The sequence below is a fragment of the Montipora foliosa genome, chromosome 11 (genome assembly GCF_036669935.1).
Source record: "Montipora foliosa isolate CH-2021 chromosome 11, ASM3666993v2, whole genome shotgun sequence".
Taxonomy (NCBI): Eukaryota; Metazoa; Cnidaria; class Anthozoa; order Scleractinia; family Acroporidae; genus Montipora; species Montipora foliosa.
The window spans coordinates 43,108,648-43,126,821 of NC_090879.1; the positions used below are offsets into that span (position 1 = coordinate 43,108,648).

Sequence of the window (18,174 nt, forward strand, 5' to 3'; positions counted from 1 at the left end):
GTATTTCAGGTTGTTGTTTCCTTGCTAGGCCATGATGGCATGTTGTTTGGTTTTTCAGGACTGAATAGGAAATTTAAAAGTTACTTGTAGCCAAAAATAGAATTCAAGTTTACTGAAGTTGAGCATTAGGGGAAACTCGAGATGAAGGACATTTAACAATCTTGAGGCGTTCCGGTGATGGAAACTCGTACAGACGGTTTGGAATTTGCATATATTTAAGAATTTGGGGGACTGTTGGATAATCCGCTATATAGAGGTCACATATGCAAGATCGTTGCACCCACACCCCGGAGACAGCTCTCATATTTCTAATAGGGTATATTGATTCCTCGGTTGTCGCTTATTATCGGTCACAGAACGCTCATCACGCAAAGGAAAATGTGCAACGGATAACAGCTTTGCACAGACAGTATGTCATGATTTACAATCGTTTTCTGCATATTCCCAAGAGACCGAATCGACTGATTGCACTCGCATAGAGATCCATACTCTGGGGAATGTAGATTTCCGCTCCTTGGCTTCGAACAACCACCACTCGAAAATAGTCAGGATTTTATATCGATCTTTTTGCAACTGAGACACAGCGCCAAGTAAGGACGTTCACCAATCGATTTTTATTAATGGCCTTGAAGAAGAGTTAGTCCAGAGTCTCAAGTCAATTTTGTCTCGTGAGCCATCGAATGCAATTTGATCATTGATTCGAGAACACCAAAATGGCGGAAATTAACTTTGGAGAGTTCGGCGAGGACGCGGACGTTCACGAGCTCATGATTGAATTAAGGCGGAGTGAACCAGGTAATGTACATTTATAGCCTCTACAAGTTTCTTTGAACATAGGTATGTGAATATTTAATGCAATGAACTGTTAGCCCTGTCGGTGAATTAACATAAGATAGAGTTAATACTTTAATGGCAACTAATTTGTCAGAACCAAATTATTGTTTAAAGTTTTCTGAACGTAGATATCAGATCCTTGATGAAACCTTTGCGAATTCCAAGGGAGTGAGCAAAGGTTTGTTAGGGATAAGAAAAACACTATTGGGTCTCGTGATTGTTGTCTTTAATTTGTGAACTAACATTATTTTGGTTATTCGTCACGGACAAAAACGTAACAGCCCAAATTCGGAGAAAACATTATTGCGTGTTTTTCGCTACTAATTGAGGGAGAGTCCTGAATGTATTTGTGTTTTCGTCTTTGTTATTCATTTTCCAGATCACAGAGATGCTGTGCAAAAGAAAACGTTTACAAAGTGGATAAACAGTCATCTCCAAAAAGTAAGTTAGTCAATTTCATTCGGCCCTTTGGAGTTTTAACTTGTGAAAGTTAAACGCCCAAATATTTCTGCTGTTGACGTTACTGTAATTATTGTAAGTTATTTACATATTCGCAGCTGTAACATTTCTCTTGTCAATGCCGACGGTTTTTGTAAAACTCTGAATTCATTAAAAACATTAAATCACTCCAAGCATTTTAATTGTTTTGGTAAATATTCATTTATTAGTTAAAGCTTGTGTACATTGTTCTTCAAAAAGATCCTAAAAGTAACAAAGCATGAGGAGGAATACTTATGAAACTAACCTGTGGTCCAAAGTCTTCATTCCTTCATTAAAATCATTAACAAGATGATAACAAGTTTGGGCCAATTTACAGCTGTGCAAGGTATATTTAAATAGTTCTGAAAGGCTGAAGTTTTGTGGCTGGGCCACATTTTTTTGAAAATTATTTATCTTGCTATTGATAGCAAGGTCAAAGAAACTATTTGAAGTGTACATCACATGGTTCGTCAAAATAACATTAGGATTTTTATAGAATACCGTACTCTCAAAATAACACTCCTTTTCACTGGATACAGTTTTTGTTCCGAGAGCATATATTTTTCATGTTGGGTTGTATTTAACAATTATTCGCCGAAGGCGAAGTGATTATCGGTGAATATATATTCACCGAGACGAAGTCGAGGTGAATATTCACTGATAATCACTGAGCCTGAGGCGAATAATTGTTTTAGTATAAATACACAGGTGATTATTTCAAAAAAGAGAAAAAAAATAACATTTCAACGGGAAATCATCTTCACTTAAACAGTGGCAAAACGACTACTGGCAGCCATTTTGTACGTCGAGGTGATTATCGGCTGATAATCCAAGGTAGCGAGCCAATGATAGCTCGCGATTTTGTATAGTCACCTGTGTATTTATACTAAAATGTAATACATGTACGTTACTATGGTGTATTTTAACCGTTTTACTCCCATTGGCCGTGCACTCATAGATTTTACTCTGTCTAACACGAGACAATTTTATTTGTCAATGGGGGCCCCTTTGGGCCTTAATAATGTTTAAATTAATTAACTGTTAACAGAGGGCTCACATATTACTGTCCAGAATTCTCTCTTGAGAGGTTCTTACATTCTGAGAAAGTTGATAGATTGTAGCCCCAATACTTCCATGCTTCTAGAACAAGGATATGTCCCACAAAACAGGAATTGATGGTTTGCTGCCTGTTCATTTAATACCAAGTAATTTCCAGCCTGATGCCTTTGACTTCATCAGATATACATAAAAATATAACAAAATGAACAACTTGTAAACATCTGTTTTGATTTTCTCGAAATGGTATTATTTTCAGTGTTATCAGACCAGAGACATTTATTATTTTGTACATGTAGGATTAAAATTAACCTTTATATCTATAAAATTAATCTGCTTTGAGGATTGATGAAAGATGCAGTCCATTAACTTGGCAAAAAATATGAAAAGTGGAGGTCAAGATGTTAGCTCTTTCTGTTTTAGGAAAATGGAACTCCTGATTTCTTGATATTTAATGTGTGTCCTTGTTGGATAAAAGTGGAAAATGATCACTGTGCATCCTCTCGTTAAATAGCTTTTTGAAGAATGACATTTTTCTTGAAAATGCTCCAAGTGTCCATACAACAGCCAAGTTGGAAGATGTACTGAAAGGCAAAGGCACTTTGTAACACCTCTTTGACACAGTTGTATTATACAAATTTGTGAATAAAAACCTCTTTACTGTGATTTATGCGTTACGTGATAAAAATGGTTTTAAAACGCTAATTCTCTTTAGATTTAAATGCATAATAATTCCAGAATTATTTAAAACATGGTTTTATGACTAAGGAAATAAATTAAATGAACTTTTACATTAGACCATTCAATTTTTTTTGCTTTTGTTAACACTAAACTTTAGTTGAGTAGTTTTCTGTTCTTTGGAATTTCAGCCACTCATAATTATATTTAAGCTTGAGTCAACTGGTCATTTATTAATGACATGTCATCAGTCATTCAAAATAAAGAATAATTCCCTTTCTTTAATTCCTTAAATTTTGGCCATCATAAAGTGGATCATTTTAGAAATTTGTTTATGCTTATCTTTAGTGTTAGAATTTGATGCCTGAGTTTCTGTTGTATAGAGAAAAGTTGGCTCTACGACTTATGACTTTATGGTATGCTGTGTTTAGGAAGGTACAGTCTACTGAATGAAGACTTTTTTCTTCAAAGGTAAATGTGCGAATTTTAGACCTTTATGAAGAGCTTAGAGATGGGAATAATCTTCTCCTTCTCTTGGAACTCCTTTGCAAAACAAACTTGGTAAGTGTAATAGCACTGTTGATAAAGCATTTGAATTTTTTCTTGTTTTTAGAATTTGTGTTACTGTCTGCTTTTCTTAGAAATCAAGAGTAAATATTTTTCTTCCTTGATCTTCTCCCATCATTCTCTTTCTCAACCATGATGCCTAGTCATGTACTGTATACACAAATCTCTCATAGTTACTGGTTTCTTATTTATATTTTAAGCAAGGTCAAAGAGATTTATTGCAGTTACTGAAGTAAAGAAAAAGGATTTTGTACTTAGAAATCTGTAGGTCTTACTATTGATATTGGGAGTGGATCAGTACATGGATTTGTAACCTACAATCTTGGAAAAAAATAAATAAATAAATAAAATAATAAGGATTTCATTTCCCCACCATCCTCCCACAGGAAATAATTGAGTACTTTATTTGAAGAGATGTGCAGGGCCTTTTTCTAGGTTTGTGATAAAACACCTTAGATCTCACTCAAATTACAGGTCACAGTTTATATGCATCAAATAGAAAACAATGTGTTGTGTTATGTTACTCCTTTAATCACTATCTTTCAGAAAAGGGAAAGAGGACAGTTGCGATTTCACAGACTCCAGAATGTCCAGACTGCATTGGAATATCTACAGTCTCAACAGGTACATGACAAAAATTAATTAGGTTGTACAAGCTCTCATGGACCCTGTAACTATTAACTTAATCCTGTGATATATGTCCAATTTTAGGTCAAACTTGTCAACATTAGAAGTGAAGACATTGTAGATGGCAACCCAAAACTTACTCTTGGGTTAATATGGACAATCATCTTGCATTATCAGGTAAGAATGCTTTTCGATGTACATTACAAATTCTAGAAAGCTTGAATCAGTGTCAAAATGAGGTGAATGTACAGCTGCATTTTTTAGGCATAAAATAATAAGACTATCAATTTGTACCATGCTATAAGTTTTCGAACAGACCCCACACTCCCCCATTCAATGTTACCTGTCTGTAGCCAAAGATCACAGGAATTACGACACATTGTTTGCGGGAAGGGAGGGAGGCAATTGGGAATAGAGCTTTGAAAAGGGCGAAGTGTCAACAATTTTGTCACCGATTGTAGGAAGTTGCTTGTTTGTTTTGCGTCCTCAACACAATTGCCACCATTTTGTAACTTTTGTCCCTGTACTTTCACTGTGGTGCTGCTAAAACTGCTTCAACTATCAAAGAATGAAAATGCTCACCTTTCCACCAATAAGTATTCAGCAATGTAGCCTTCTGTTTTTCAAAAGTGATGCAGCACTTGTCTATTGTTTCATCATTTAAGTAGTTGATTATATATTAGGAACCAGCAAAATTGACTCAGAGGTATTTAATTATGGGATACCTCATAGGCAGATCAGACTCGTGTGTATGATGTCAAAACTTTGAATGTCACTTCTGCTGAACTTTTTCATTGACAGTGTTTCTTTTCTTTTATCTTGCTGCACAGATTTCGGAGGTAGAAGTTGTTGGCAAACAGGGGCAGATGACAGCAAAAGATGCACTTCTTTTGTGGGCACAAAAAGTAACCAAGGGGTATGTGACATTACAGTATCATAAACACTAATTAATGAACATTTTATTAAAGTTGTACCACAGAACCGTTTTCGTTATCGTGGTACGATCATGGCAAAGAAAAGGGAAGGTTGTTGTTGTGATATTTTAAGATGTTTAGAGATTTCCATCACCCTTAGAGCAACTAGGCATTTGACAAGAGGGCTAAGAAAATCTAGGAGTGAATGGGAATTAAACCTATGGGCATATAAGTACATTTGGTTGTAGATGGGCTGCTGTTAAGGTCAATATTAACCGTGCTATCAAGTCAAATAGGAAATTGTCTAGTTTAAAGTACATCCAGATGTACATAATATTGTACAGTTTAACTGGAGATAAGGAATGTTTTTGATGGTCAATGGTCAGCATTGATGTCAGACAATGATTTTTTTAGATGATAATTAGTAAGCATGTTTTGACTATCTCTTTTGCTTTATGTTAGTTATCCATCAGTTGATGTGGAGAATTTCACAAATTCTTGGAAAGATGGCTTGGCATTTAATGCAATCATTCACAGATACAGGTCTGCTACTCATAAACAAAAATGACATGTAATTTCATTAAATTATGTACAGGTAAATGAAGCATTCTATTAAGAGGGTGGTTGCATAACCAATCAATTATTTATACTGTCAAGAAGTGGTGAAATTACACATTTCTGAGACTCCTAGGCAAAAATGAAGGCAGTTCACTACTACAAGTACATGTACATTTTTGCAAGTAATTAAGGAAACAAGAAACTCCTTTTTCCCACTTGTCTGTTAATAGTGGCAATTTTTGCCAAGACAATGAGTACAGAGGTGGTGTTCAAATCCAAAACATTACTTAATGCAAAGTCATGCATGTAACTCCATAAAGCAAGATTGCTCATAATAGTGTTAGAAAAATAACTCATTAGTAATACTGCACATCTTTTGCAAATTTTCTACCCCAAATTAACATTAATTATTATTTTTTTATATTGTTGTGTATTTCAGACCTGATCTTGTGGACTTTTCCAAGTTGAGCAAATCAAGCCCAGATCGCAATCTGGAATACTCATTTCATGTTGCTGAGAAAGAACTTGGTGTTCCCAGACTGTTGGATGTTGAAGGTAAAATAAGTAATGAGAATAATGCTGTTATAAAAGGAAAGGAACTTTATTTAAGGAACTTTCTTTAAGTGTCTAGTCATTCTAGTGCTGAAGCACTAATTGGGGACACTGTAAACTGAAATGAACAATTAAAGCAAATCAAGTCAAATTCAACATTTTATATCAGAATCAATGAATGGGGCTTGTATATCATAACTTCAATTATTAATTATTTTTATGATTACTGCTGTACATCAATGTACTTGAACATTCACTCATTTAAAGTGTGACAAACCTTTGAAATTAATTTTTTGGACCACTTTAAAAAATGTATTTTCTGTAGATTTCTGAGGGTAGGGGAGTCTGGATTGAAAAATTCTCCAGATTTTCATTCTCCAGGGGCCTGCACCTGTAGTGTTGCAACTTTGTTGAGTCTCTTGTGACTCAATTATTAATTCTGAGGCACTAGTGAAACGAGTGCGCTAGTTTAAGATTTTTCTTTCATTTGCAGATTTAGCGAACACAGATCATCCAGATGAAAAGTCCATCATGACCTATGTTTCCTCACTTTATGAGATGTTTCCAAAAGAGCCTACAGTGCAAGAGACACTTCAAGACAATGTAAGTGACATGGGTTACTGGTGTCATTGAAAATTTATATTTTCCATTCTTGCAGTACTATATTGACTCAAGAGGAAACTTAGAGTACTTGTATGAGCCTTTGAACATTAAGATCGTAATGAAATGACACTTGTTAAATTTCCTTGGATACAACAGGGGTTTCAATAGAAGCCGGTTACCGGCGGTATACCGCCGCCTTCTTTGCCTCACACCGCCGGCTAGTTTTCCTTGATTTTCACTAAAAATGCTATCATAAACTTGTCAAACAGCCGCCTTCAATGGGCTATCGTGGACGGCTATTTCACAAGTTATTGAAACCCCTGATACAGGTGGGCAGTGTGGCCCACTCCTTGAATTTGACCCTGGTAGTCCCTGGTTGAACTTCTTGGCTGCAATGTGTAAATAGCTGACTGGTTTGCATTTGGCAGTTGAGATTCTTAGGCTATGTTGACATGGTGCCAGTTCCAGTTGGTTCTGATTCAAAAATTGTAACTGATTGGCCTTTTGTTCACATGGGACCTTCTGACCGTACCATCAATCTGTTCCAGACCTGGTCCAATTTCTGGACCTCCACAAAAGTGTGTTGTACATGTAGTTGTTTTTGCTGCTATCAATTGCTATCAATGCAATTTCTGCCCAGGCTACCATGCTATCGAATTACTTTATCAACATGAGGAGGCAGATTGTGCCTTAAAGCTGCACACCCTCCTTCAAATGGCAGTTAATTTGTCGGTTGATGTGAATCAAAAAGTTAGGCACGGAAACACAAGAAAATACTGGAGAAGTCCTGGAAAGACGTCTTCTTGGTGGGATAATTTTTCAGATAATGTTGTTGACAGTGGATGATGAATGGCAGGAGACCTTTAGTTTTTCAGTCTTTTCCTTTTACTGGAATTTTTTTCATTTCTCCAATTTTGCTACACCATGATCTCCATTATTATTCAGAATTATACAGTGTAAGTAAGAGGAACGTTTTGAAAGTTCTCAAAATAGATCTTAGCTTCGTTTATGCAGAAAAACTGCTGATAACTGCAATAAGGGCTATTGGAGAATTCTGAACATTGGCTTTCAAATTTAAATTTAGCTGCTTTTAGTCTTGCACTCGCAGTTACCATAGCAACTTAATTGGGACTTTCTCACAGTACAATTTGAAATTACTTGTACTGCTCTCATACATTCAGTGAGTACATACTGCCCCATCACTGCCCATCTGACTTGATGAGTGTAATTTGAAACTAGGGCCAGATGTTTAATGGTTCTGGTACAACAGTCAAATACAGATCGTTCGTTGTAACTTTCTGGCATGCAGGATTAATTTTGTCTAGTACGGTATTTCAAATTGCCTCTTGCATGTGTTGCTTTTTCCTTACAACTAACTGCTTTCCTCTGTAGGAAAAGTTATTCAAGTTTGAAGAATATTGCAATCTAGCAAAGGCGCTTGTAGTTAACGTCAAAGGAGTCATGCAGAAGCTTGAGAAGCAGAGGTTCCCAAAAACTGTTCAGGGAATCAAGGTAAACCCACAGCTTTCTTCACTAAAATTACAAATAAAAAATACAGTAAAGAATCTTACCCTAGGTGTTGCTAAAAACGTCCAGCTTGTGGGATGGTGTGTAGAAAGCAAGTCGCAACATAAGTTGTATTATTCATACATACAGCGGATTTTCCATATGAACATGTTCAAACACAATCATGATCAAACATAACTATAGGCGAGCTGCTTGGTGAAGGGCTAAAGGCAACTGAAGAATCAGAATCCTCCTAGGCAGGATTTGAACCTACACGGGTCGGATGCTTCAAAAAATCGCAGCCTCTATAGACAACGATGTTTATACCTCAACTTGCGTCGCTTGTGTAAAGCAATGTTTACAATTGTTTCGGCCGATGTGGCTCGGGTTCGATTCCAGGACTCGGCGTCATATGTGGGTTGAGTTTGTTGGTTCTCTACTCTGCACCGAGAGGTTTTCTCCGGGTACTCCGGTTTCCCCTCTCCTCAAAAACCAACATCTGACTTGATTGTTAAGTTCACTTTACAGTGTCCCAAATTTGCGTTAATTTCAGTTTACAGTGTCCCCAATTAGCGCTCCAGCGCTAGAACGACTAGACACTTAAATAAAGTTCCTTGATAAGCATAGAAGATTTATCGTGAAATGAAGCTAAATAGTGTTAAGTTATAATTCAGAATGTTGCTTTCCAAAATGGAACTTACATAAGTCATTTTTTGTATCCAAGAAAGATCATAAGAAATACGCGGCTACTTTGTAAGAAATTTTTGCTTTTCAGACTTAAATGTGTCATTTTTACGTGTTCCAAAAAAAGAAAGCGATCCAAAAAAATTGCCGTAAGAAAAAATCAAAGTTGATTCCATTTAGCGGGAATTCAAGATACCAAGGATAAAATTGCTTTAAATGTATCAGGGAATCCCGGGCCTGGGAATTTATTTTCGATCGAATCTTTTCGAGGTTCTAATAAGGAAAGGATCGGGTCATCGACTGTAGCTCTCTTCTTCAGGTTTCGTTTGAAAAAAATAAATTGATTTTCTGGTAATATTTATAGGAGCTAATAGCCGAATACAATCGGTACCGGATTGGTGAATTTCCAGACACTGAGGCCTCGCGACATTCTCTCAAGATGGTTTTCCGCGAACTCCAGGTAAGAATGTAACTTCTTATCACTGAAATTTAGAATTTTTCACATCAGGATCAAATTTTTACAGAGAACTAGTTAGGAGATGCCCAAGCATACGCAACATTCCATGTTGTTTTGTTGTCCGGTCGATTAAAAAATGATGGGAATATGTAGAAGATTGGTGCGTTCTTATTCGAAGCAGTTTGAACGCTTAAACAGGACAGAGCAAAAATGGAGCGGAACGGATTAAAAAGTCGGACGTTGTCTCTGTTGCATGGAAACGTCGAGCCATTACGAGACCAAAGCTGCTCATGGTTTCGTTGCAGAAGGGATAAAAGCTTACTGTTTCTCTGCAAGGGCTGTCTCAGCCATTCCTCTTTTTATCCGTTCTGTTTGACAACTTTGTCGTGTGAACTTACCTCAAAACTGGCTTAAGTTCTACAAAAGGTTGCTATGGTATTTAAAACCGTTTAGCCCCAACTTCAACTGATACATCCCATCCCACCCGGTGTAGGCACGTTGTGATCTTTGTGGCATAAATGCTTTGTAGAATTTGTTTGTGTCTAACTTTTCATGCTCTTATACGTATTTTTATCAGGCACTTTATGGTCCCATGGCAACCTGGCTGGAGTTTCCGTATGAATGCAGTCCAAGGGAAATTGAAGTGGTAAGAAATTTTCGGCACCTTTCGCCGCAGTGCAGATAGCTAAATGTACAACATCGCGGAATATTTGTACTCGTTTCGTGCGTTTTCAGTTCACTAACTGATAGAGTTGGGTAATAAAATAAAATATTGATTCCAAAGTCTGAACAAAATATGAAATGCTAAAGAAAGTTCCGTAAGTGCTCAGTATAGCCTACCCCGGCTTAGAAAGACCAATGTAGTGCTCTACCTTTAAGCTAGACAAACAAACACAGTACTTGTAGGTGCAGATTATTTGCTAAGCCTATATTTCCACGTCCGGAATGAATGTAGGATGTATTGCATGACTTTGAGGCTTTTGAGGCTTCAGAAATGACATGAAAGGCCTACTTCAACTTTTTTTCTCGTTCTCAGATTCCACCGTTTATATTAGCCGGCGGGACCTTCGGACGAGAAGACGAAGGGCTGTGAAGACATAAAAAATTTAAATTTTTTTGATTGGTTAGTTAGCGAACAATAAAAGCTTGAACCGGAAGTAAAAGTGGCTGATATGGCGCTGCCGGTCGGCAAAATGATCGGAGTGTTTTTGTTTAAAACTACGATATTACTTATTGCTTCTTTCTGTTCGACACGAAGGGACACATTCTCTAAGTTGAGGCCAAGTAAAGCTTCACATGGAGACTCTCCGAGTGTAATGCTTCTGAGCGCCGCCATGCTTAGTACTATTGACGATTCATATATGAACTGACTTCAACTCCGGAAGTCCCATAATCTGGGACTGTAAAAATCCCGTGTCTGGAGAGTCCAGAACCCTTCCTTTTCTCGTGCGAAGGCCCCGCCGGCTGAGAGAAAACGATGGGGTCTGGGAACAAGAATGCTTCAAGTTAAGAACGGTTATCTAGCAACTGGCTCTTAAGGCACAATGTTTTGAATTTGACAACGAAATCGAAAACAAAATAAGAAGGAAGAGAAATTTAAACTTGCACTTGACAACAGTAGAATTTGCCCCATTAACAAATAGTAACCTGCTTGCGAGAGCTACTGAACTACTGAAAAACAAAAAGAGGAGATAGCAGAGCCCAAACAGTGGCTTCGGTGGATCTTACGAGCAGTGCCATATTCAAACCCCCTCGACATTCCAATACCACAGATATACTGTATTTGATAAATTAATTTTTCGTGATTATCGTTTTTAAGTTTTCAATTCGTCAGAGACAACAGTTACAAATATTCGTGTGCTCATACTGTAGTTCTCATATCCCTATTGCAGCTATGGACAAATCTGGTTGAAATGCAGGATAATTACAACAAATCTCTGAGAATTGAACTTACAAGGTAAAGATTTTAGTTATTTCTTATGTTCCCCTTGCAATTTGTCGCTGTCTGATAATAGTCTTCGAACGATAACAAGAATTGCATTTCAGCACTAAGTCGTTTCATCATAAACATACATTATAGATTGCGGACGAAGTCGTAAAAAAAGAATGAATATTACAATCCCGGAAAGGGAAAGGAAAGTATGATGCAACTTATACAGTATCCGCGCGTGTTATATATGAAAACATGAAATACAATGGTGAATAGAATCTGTACATAAACTCTGTTTATAATTTTAAGAGTAGTTTGATTTTGTATCGGATATAGCGTTGAGCGTTTTCTGTTTGTCAGAATGGGATTCTACTTATATTTGATATTTCAAGTGTCGGTAATAAAATATTGAAGAAACCGTGATTTCTGATCACTTATAGCGACCCCTCTGATAACGATAACGATACTATAACGAACTGATTAAATAACTGACCTTTTCAGTTCTTTTGGGAACAGCTGGCGTATTCAGGAAAGTGCTGTCAGTTTGATGTCTTTATTTTGAATTGACAGAGAGTAGTTTTTCTGGTGTACCAGGACATCACTCAGGATTAACTTTACCATGTCACAATGCAATAATAATGATGATGATAACAAGGAGCTTAAGCGACTGCATCCGGAAGTGATTATTTTTATATTTCTTGGTATCTTTTCTTTATTACAGACGATTAGTTTAAAACTCTGGGAGACACTACTGTCCTTACATGTGGAAAGTTCACTTCCGGTTGCCGCCTTGGCTCCCCATTAACCGCTTTTAACTTGTGATTTTCTCATTAGGCTTGAACAGATGTTTCAAGTGGCGGAGAAGATTCAAAAAGAGGTTGGTTCTATCAGTCGTTAGTGCATTAGGCTAAAAAACATAGCCGAGTTGTGCCCTCCAATAACTTGGCATGAATGAAAATACTGTGCGTTAAAAAGTAGGCACACCTGTTTGATTAAGAACTAAAACAATTTCTCACCAGTATAACTTATTTCAAGACCCAAACCTCATTGAAGGATTCGAAAAGACAAAGACCATTGGGCATATTTCAAAGATTTTGAACCTGCGGTGTCTATTTCCGTTTTCTTGTGTGATCTGCTCGGGCAAGAACCGAGTTAATTTGTTTCAACTTTCATTAAAACTGACCCGTGGTTGAGAACTGCGGAAGGTTACTAGATACACGAGCGCCATTTGTTTTTAACGCCTTTGAACTGCTCTTTTTGTCATGGTTCTTAAACTTGAATTGACCCAAATCGTGCTTTAGTCGGTTCGATCGTGGTTCTCCAATGGACATTGTCCAGGCTCTTCCGACTGTAGAATTTATCGAGTCGCCTGTGGGATCGCTCCTCTTGTTAAAAAGTATTTTTTTATTGGATGTGTAATGCGGTACATCCTTTTGTTTTTCGTGCATGGCCCATTCTCAACTTGGTTGCTTCAAATGTTCACTCTGCAAATTTTGAACCTTGTTTGGCAATTTGCTTTGCAAGTCAGCATTTGAAAAGAACTCTTCTTTTGTTTTTTTTTTCTCCCCTCCCCCCTCCCCCCTGCTCGCCAACACAACGTCATAGGCCAACAGACTCAACACGGTCTTTATACTTTTTACCTTTTTATTTCGTAACTAGGCAACACTGGTTGATGCTTCATTGGATGACATCGAGGAGAGGATCAAATGCGTGAGTAATTTATTGCTCTCGTTATTGGTCAAAAACTGAGCCTCTCGCTCAGTTCTCAGCCAATCGGACGCACGGACGCCTCGCTCGCACGCGTTTACCCGCGCCCAACACCGTCTACCAGTCCTTGCATCGAGTTTGATTGGTTCATTTTTTGCGGGAGAAAGAGCTCTGCTTTAGTGTTTGCTTCAAAAGCGAATTTAAATCTTTCATCTGGACGAACCAACCCTCGGGCTAGACATCTGGGTGATAAAATTTGCATTCGCATGTACTTATCATTTCTTCCCGAACTTTGAGAAATACGGTGTTTGTATTTAAGTTTCTATTAGAGTGGACATCGCGCTCTTTCGGGTTTTTGATGATGTTGACACTTTGGTGTCTGGAATGAAATGACTGATGTGTTGGGTGGCCACGGCAAAGGTCCTTTCATAGATAGGGTTCTTGTTAAGAGTCAGGGTCTTAAAAAAACTGAGGAGAAAGTGCTGCCTTTGTAATTTCATCCGCAAATGGTTAAGACCTTCAAGTCTTCTCGGGTAAGGACTATAAACCGTAGGCCCCGTCTCACAACCCTTCAATGTTCATAATCCTGTGGGACGTAAAAGAACGCACACACTCCCGGAGCTCCCGGTGTTTTGATCAGGCCTCATTTCATTCATTCATGTGCTGGGTGAGATCGCTAATGGACTGATAGCGGCTACCGGCGGCGCCTATATATGCTGATGTCCGATCTCACCCATAGATCACTTGCTTGTAAAGCGCATTTGAATATGTTAATAGAAAGTGCGCTATATAAATTCATTACCATTACCATTACCATTAATTTTGCTTTTATACATTAACAGGAAGATGTAGTTGGTGAGACGATAGACCAAGAGACAAAAAGAAAGCATTTCTATCAAATTGAAAAGTCGCTTGTGGTAAGTAAAATGTTCACTGCTCTTATCGCATGGTTAAGTTTGGGACCAGTATTGCTTCGTTGCGCCAGTATTTGTCGTCGTATAAAGTTGCTCCGCTTTCTCAGTGTGAAGTTAGTAAAGACATGGCGAAAATGTAAAGGGACATTGTCTCGTTCCTTCGGCCGTACTCTGAAGGGAAAAAAGGAAACAAAAGAAAACAAGGCATTTACGTTCTACCCAGTTCACGGTGGCTTGCGAAAATAGAAAATAAGGGAATCTATGTCTACAATTTTTCCTCATTAGCAAAAGGCTACTTTTTTCTAATTAGTCAGGCAAGAATAAAGTACTGAAAATTGAAAGTGCATGGCACAATGAGCTGTCTCTGAAAATTTGAACGCGATATTCCAGGTCATCTCTGAGCAATGCTGCATGGAATCCTTATCGCCGTTGCCACTCAAGAATTTATCAGTTTTTGTTGGCTAATAACTCGCTCGAAAGATAAAAGAAGAAATATAGAAGTGATCCTCGCACTCAAATGGACAATTTACGCAATTGTCACGTTGTAGACACCTGCTTTGGCAGCTTCAACTGGATTCGAACCCATGATGCGGTGCGATGCCGGTGCAATGCTCTGCCAACTGAGCTGTGAAGCCACTTAGATCAGAGCAGGTCAATTTGCTGGGCTCGTTTGTTCCTATGAAAGGAATGATGAATAAAAGAAATGTATATTTGTAGTGCCTGTTATAGTCCTTTCACGGGGACAAATGAACCCAACAGACCTGCTGCCAACTGAGAGGCTTCATAGTTCAGTTGGTAGAGCATTGCACCGGCATTGCAGAGGTCGTGGGTTCGAATCCCGTTGAAGTCGTCCTATGAATTTCTCAGGTGTCTATAGATCGAGTTTCAATCGAGTGTCGTTAAACCAAAGATAAACTAATTACTTTGGCCAATCAAAAAGGACGGAGACAATCCAGTAAACCAATCAAAACTCGAAGTAATTACACGTAGCCGACAAAAAGCGCGGGAAAATGTGCACGCGCCAGCCACGATTGGTTTTGGTTTCACTTCTGATTGGTTGAAAAAGTGGCGCGAGAACTTTGAACCAATCACTGAGTGAAGTAATGCAAAACCTAAGCAATTCGCTAATTACTTTCGACACTTAATTGAAAACCACTCTAAAGTCACAATTTCTTAATTTAAATTGTCCAGTTACTTGCGAGAATCACTTCCATCTCTCCTCTACAACCCGCACTTGAGATATACATTTCCTTCAACAAGTTGCTCGTTACCAAAGCCGACTGAAAGGCTTAAAATTGGAGATTTGAAGTTTAACAAGTTCTTTTACCTTTTAAAATCAGTTTGTAAATAGCATGTTGCCTTCTGTGAGCAACGTAAACAATGACGTCAGTAAAGATCCCCTTACAGGGATGCAGGGTTATACATTTTTAGATAATGGCAGTTTCGAAAGGAAACCCTGATAATTTGAGGTTTGAACGATATTTGAACCCACAACCTCTGCGATAGCGATGTAATGGTGTACCCATTATTGGTTTGCATCCACGTGATGAGACGGCCATGTTATTTAACAATAGAAAATGGCCACACAAGTTTTGCATAATAATAGAGAAGAATTCCCGAAAGACATTTTACTGCATTGTTCTGCACAACAACATGACCGCCTTTACGTCAGATACAAACCATCAATTGTACTATGAAGTCAACTTGTAGCCATTCAGTTTCTCAATTTCATGAACATAGTCTTCATGAAAATTGAAATGGATTGATATTTCAAACTTTCTCAAATTTGGATTTGCTATATCAAAAAATGTTGGCCTAAATTTAATCACAGCAATAACTCACCGAACAAAAAATTCCGACATCTGTTACTCTTTTCATTAGGATGCCAGGAATATTTGCGTCTGCGCTACAATATTAGGGACCCAGTAAGATCTAAGACGGCGACGGCCACGAAAACGTCATTTAATATTGCTAGTTAATGTTTCTTAAAGTGTTTCGTGATTATTGCAGTTTGTTCACCTTTCACAAACTATCCAAAGTATTCACGAACTGAATTGGGAGGAACAGTGTTGAAACTATAGAAAATCAAAGATTTGCCCTTGTGAGCCCCCGTCTTTCTTGAGAATTGGTCATTTTACTTTGCAGATTGGCAGAGAATGGGAAAGAAATGTACAAAATTTAAAGCGCTCGTGCAGAGCCATTGTTTTGCTCATTAATGGTGGCGTTCTCGCTCAGGTTGCCGTCCTAGATCTTAAGGTCCCTATTAAGCTGACAGTACTTCCTATAAACAGAAAGGCTATGCATAAGGGGCATGAGTGACAATTCTCTGAACCAATTTCAATTGTTTCTCTTGCAGATGTTTGAGTCCAGCATCAAACACATGATTTCTGGTGTGGACATCCTGATAGCTGGCCGGTACTCCAGAGCAGAAGAACTAAGAATCAAGTAAGTCAATTGTTTGGAATCATTTAAGCGGCTTTCCTCCAATCGCCTTACGACTCTCGCGTCGTGTTGCCCGCTTCGTCTTACTTGAGCTAATCAAATCTTACCAACCGAGTAAAGAGCTGTTTTTAAGTTATGCCGCGCACCCGAGATATGATTTGACGCGGGCAAAACGGTTGTCATTGTTGACTGAGAGGCGATGGCCACGAAAAGGTTTGCTGTATTTTCTGAACATTCAGTCCCCTAGTCTTCATGCCAAAGACGAAACGACGAATATGTCCATTTTTTCAGGGTTCAATCCATTGAAAGACGTTGGTGTGAGATGAAAGATCGTCTGGAATCGCGCTCGACCAAAGTGCTGACTTATCAAACATTCAGCACAACGGACGGCAAGAAAATGAAACTGGAACTACCTGTGGAAAAGACAGTTGTATCAACAGAAGAAACCACACCAACTGCTGATGACCTCGAGGGGGAGGGAGTGAAAACACGACGGAAAGTTATTACCATTACGAAAAGGACGTACCGTTCCTCAGGGGGGACCCCCACAGAAACAAGAACAACTGTCGCCCGTATCATGTCGGCTGACGGCTTAAATGACGGTGAGAGAATAACTTGTAAATGTTGCGCCGGGTAACAAACGATAGCATGGTTGCATATCTTTCTCTGAAAAGGCTTAACATTATCCAACTTGTCCATTATTTTTATTTACGAGTGAATTCGAAAGTGAAAACTAATAAATTACATCAATCATTCATGTACCTGACAAGTAAAACACAAACTCAGCTAAAGAGGATAGTTTTTCACAAAGCAGGCTTCAAGTTTCGTGCCAACAGAAATTCCCTTAGTTATTTTGCAGATAATTTTTGATTGACCGATGGCAAGGTTTAAAAGGTAAAAAAAGACGTCATGACTAACAGGCCAGGCAGGTAGACTGGACCTAGCATGAAATAGAGGCTAAGGCGACGGAGATAATTTGCATATGAAAAGATTCCCCCGCATTGCCCTCCATTTCGTGCTCGATCCAACCCAACCGTTAGTACTGAAGTCTCGTTGAAATTGAGTTCTAAAGATGCACGTTGTAACATGCAAAATGTCAAGATGGGAAGAAATGCATTTCATGTCAATGTTCGTAACCACAGTGTTCTTTTTGTTGCCCAACGAACGTTCGTGTATAAATTTATTTGCAACTGTCCAAAGACGGTCTTCTGTCCAACCGCCCAAAATTGGTTCTAACAATTTTGTTGCTTCTGCCTGCAGATATGAGTGATAGCGGTATTCCTAATGGATCCCCGAACTCTGGCCACAACGAACTGAAGTTCAGTGCGGAGATTGGTGACGATTCCAAACGGTTGGATGCTATGCTGAAATGGATAAGAGAAACACGGGTACATACCTCTTACTAACCTCGCTTTCTCGGTCCGTACTGTAAAATTATGGGCCTTCGTCTCCTGTTGATTTATAGAGCGCTTAAATCAACCGGGAGGGGGGGGGGGGGGGAAGGAGAATCCGTAATTTCTCTGAGTTAATTAGGCACGCGAGAAAGGAAACTAGTTGAATTCATGGGGAAGGTTCAACTGCCGCAAAGATTGCTTTGTCAAAACCGAAAAACTACTAAATATTCTTGGCTTAAACGACATAACAAACTTGCTAGAGAATGGTTGA

General features: G+C 38.4%; 1 protein-coding gene and 1 non-coding gene across 2 annotated transcripts in view; both read left to right on the forward strand.

Annotated features, from left to right (window-relative positions):
- The first annotated feature begins 601 nt into the window (after positions 1-601).
- Positions 602-18,174, forward strand: part of LOC137977678 (nesprin-1-like) — a 182,666-nt gene continuing 165,093 nt past the window's right edge. The window contains exons 1-19 of the mRNA XM_068824974.1: positions 602-795; positions 1,214-1,275; positions 3,520-3,609; positions 4,162-4,239; positions 4,327-4,419; positions 5,073-5,158; positions 5,619-5,699; positions 6,154-6,269; positions 6,760-6,869; positions 8,262-8,381; positions 9,424-9,519; positions 10,094-10,162; positions 11,409-11,473; positions 12,281-12,323; positions 13,106-13,156; positions 13,996-14,070; positions 16,424-16,512; positions 16,801-17,111; positions 17,770-17,897. Of these exons, the coding sequence (XP_068681075.1) occupies positions 714-795; positions 1,214-1,275; positions 3,520-3,609; positions 4,162-4,239; positions 4,327-4,419; positions 5,073-5,158; positions 5,619-5,699; positions 6,154-6,269; positions 6,760-6,869; positions 8,262-8,381; positions 9,424-9,519; positions 10,094-10,162; positions 11,409-11,473; positions 12,281-12,323; positions 13,106-13,156; positions 13,996-14,070; positions 16,424-16,512; positions 16,801-17,111; positions 17,770-17,897 (1,845 nt within the window). The 5' untranslated portion in view covers positions 602-713. The remainder of the gene's footprint in view (positions 796-1,213; positions 1,276-3,519; positions 3,610-4,161; positions 4,240-4,326; positions 4,420-5,072; positions 5,159-5,618; positions 5,700-6,153; positions 6,270-6,759; positions 6,870-8,261; positions 8,382-9,423; positions 9,520-10,093; positions 10,163-11,408; positions 11,474-12,280; positions 12,324-13,105; positions 13,157-13,995; positions 14,071-16,423; positions 16,513-16,800; positions 17,112-17,769; positions 17,898-18,174) is intronic.
- Trnaa-ggc (transfer RNA alanine (anticodon GGC)) lies at positions 14,845-14,917 on the forward strand. The gene has a single exon. It is a non-coding gene; the product is annotated as a tRNA-Ala (tRNA).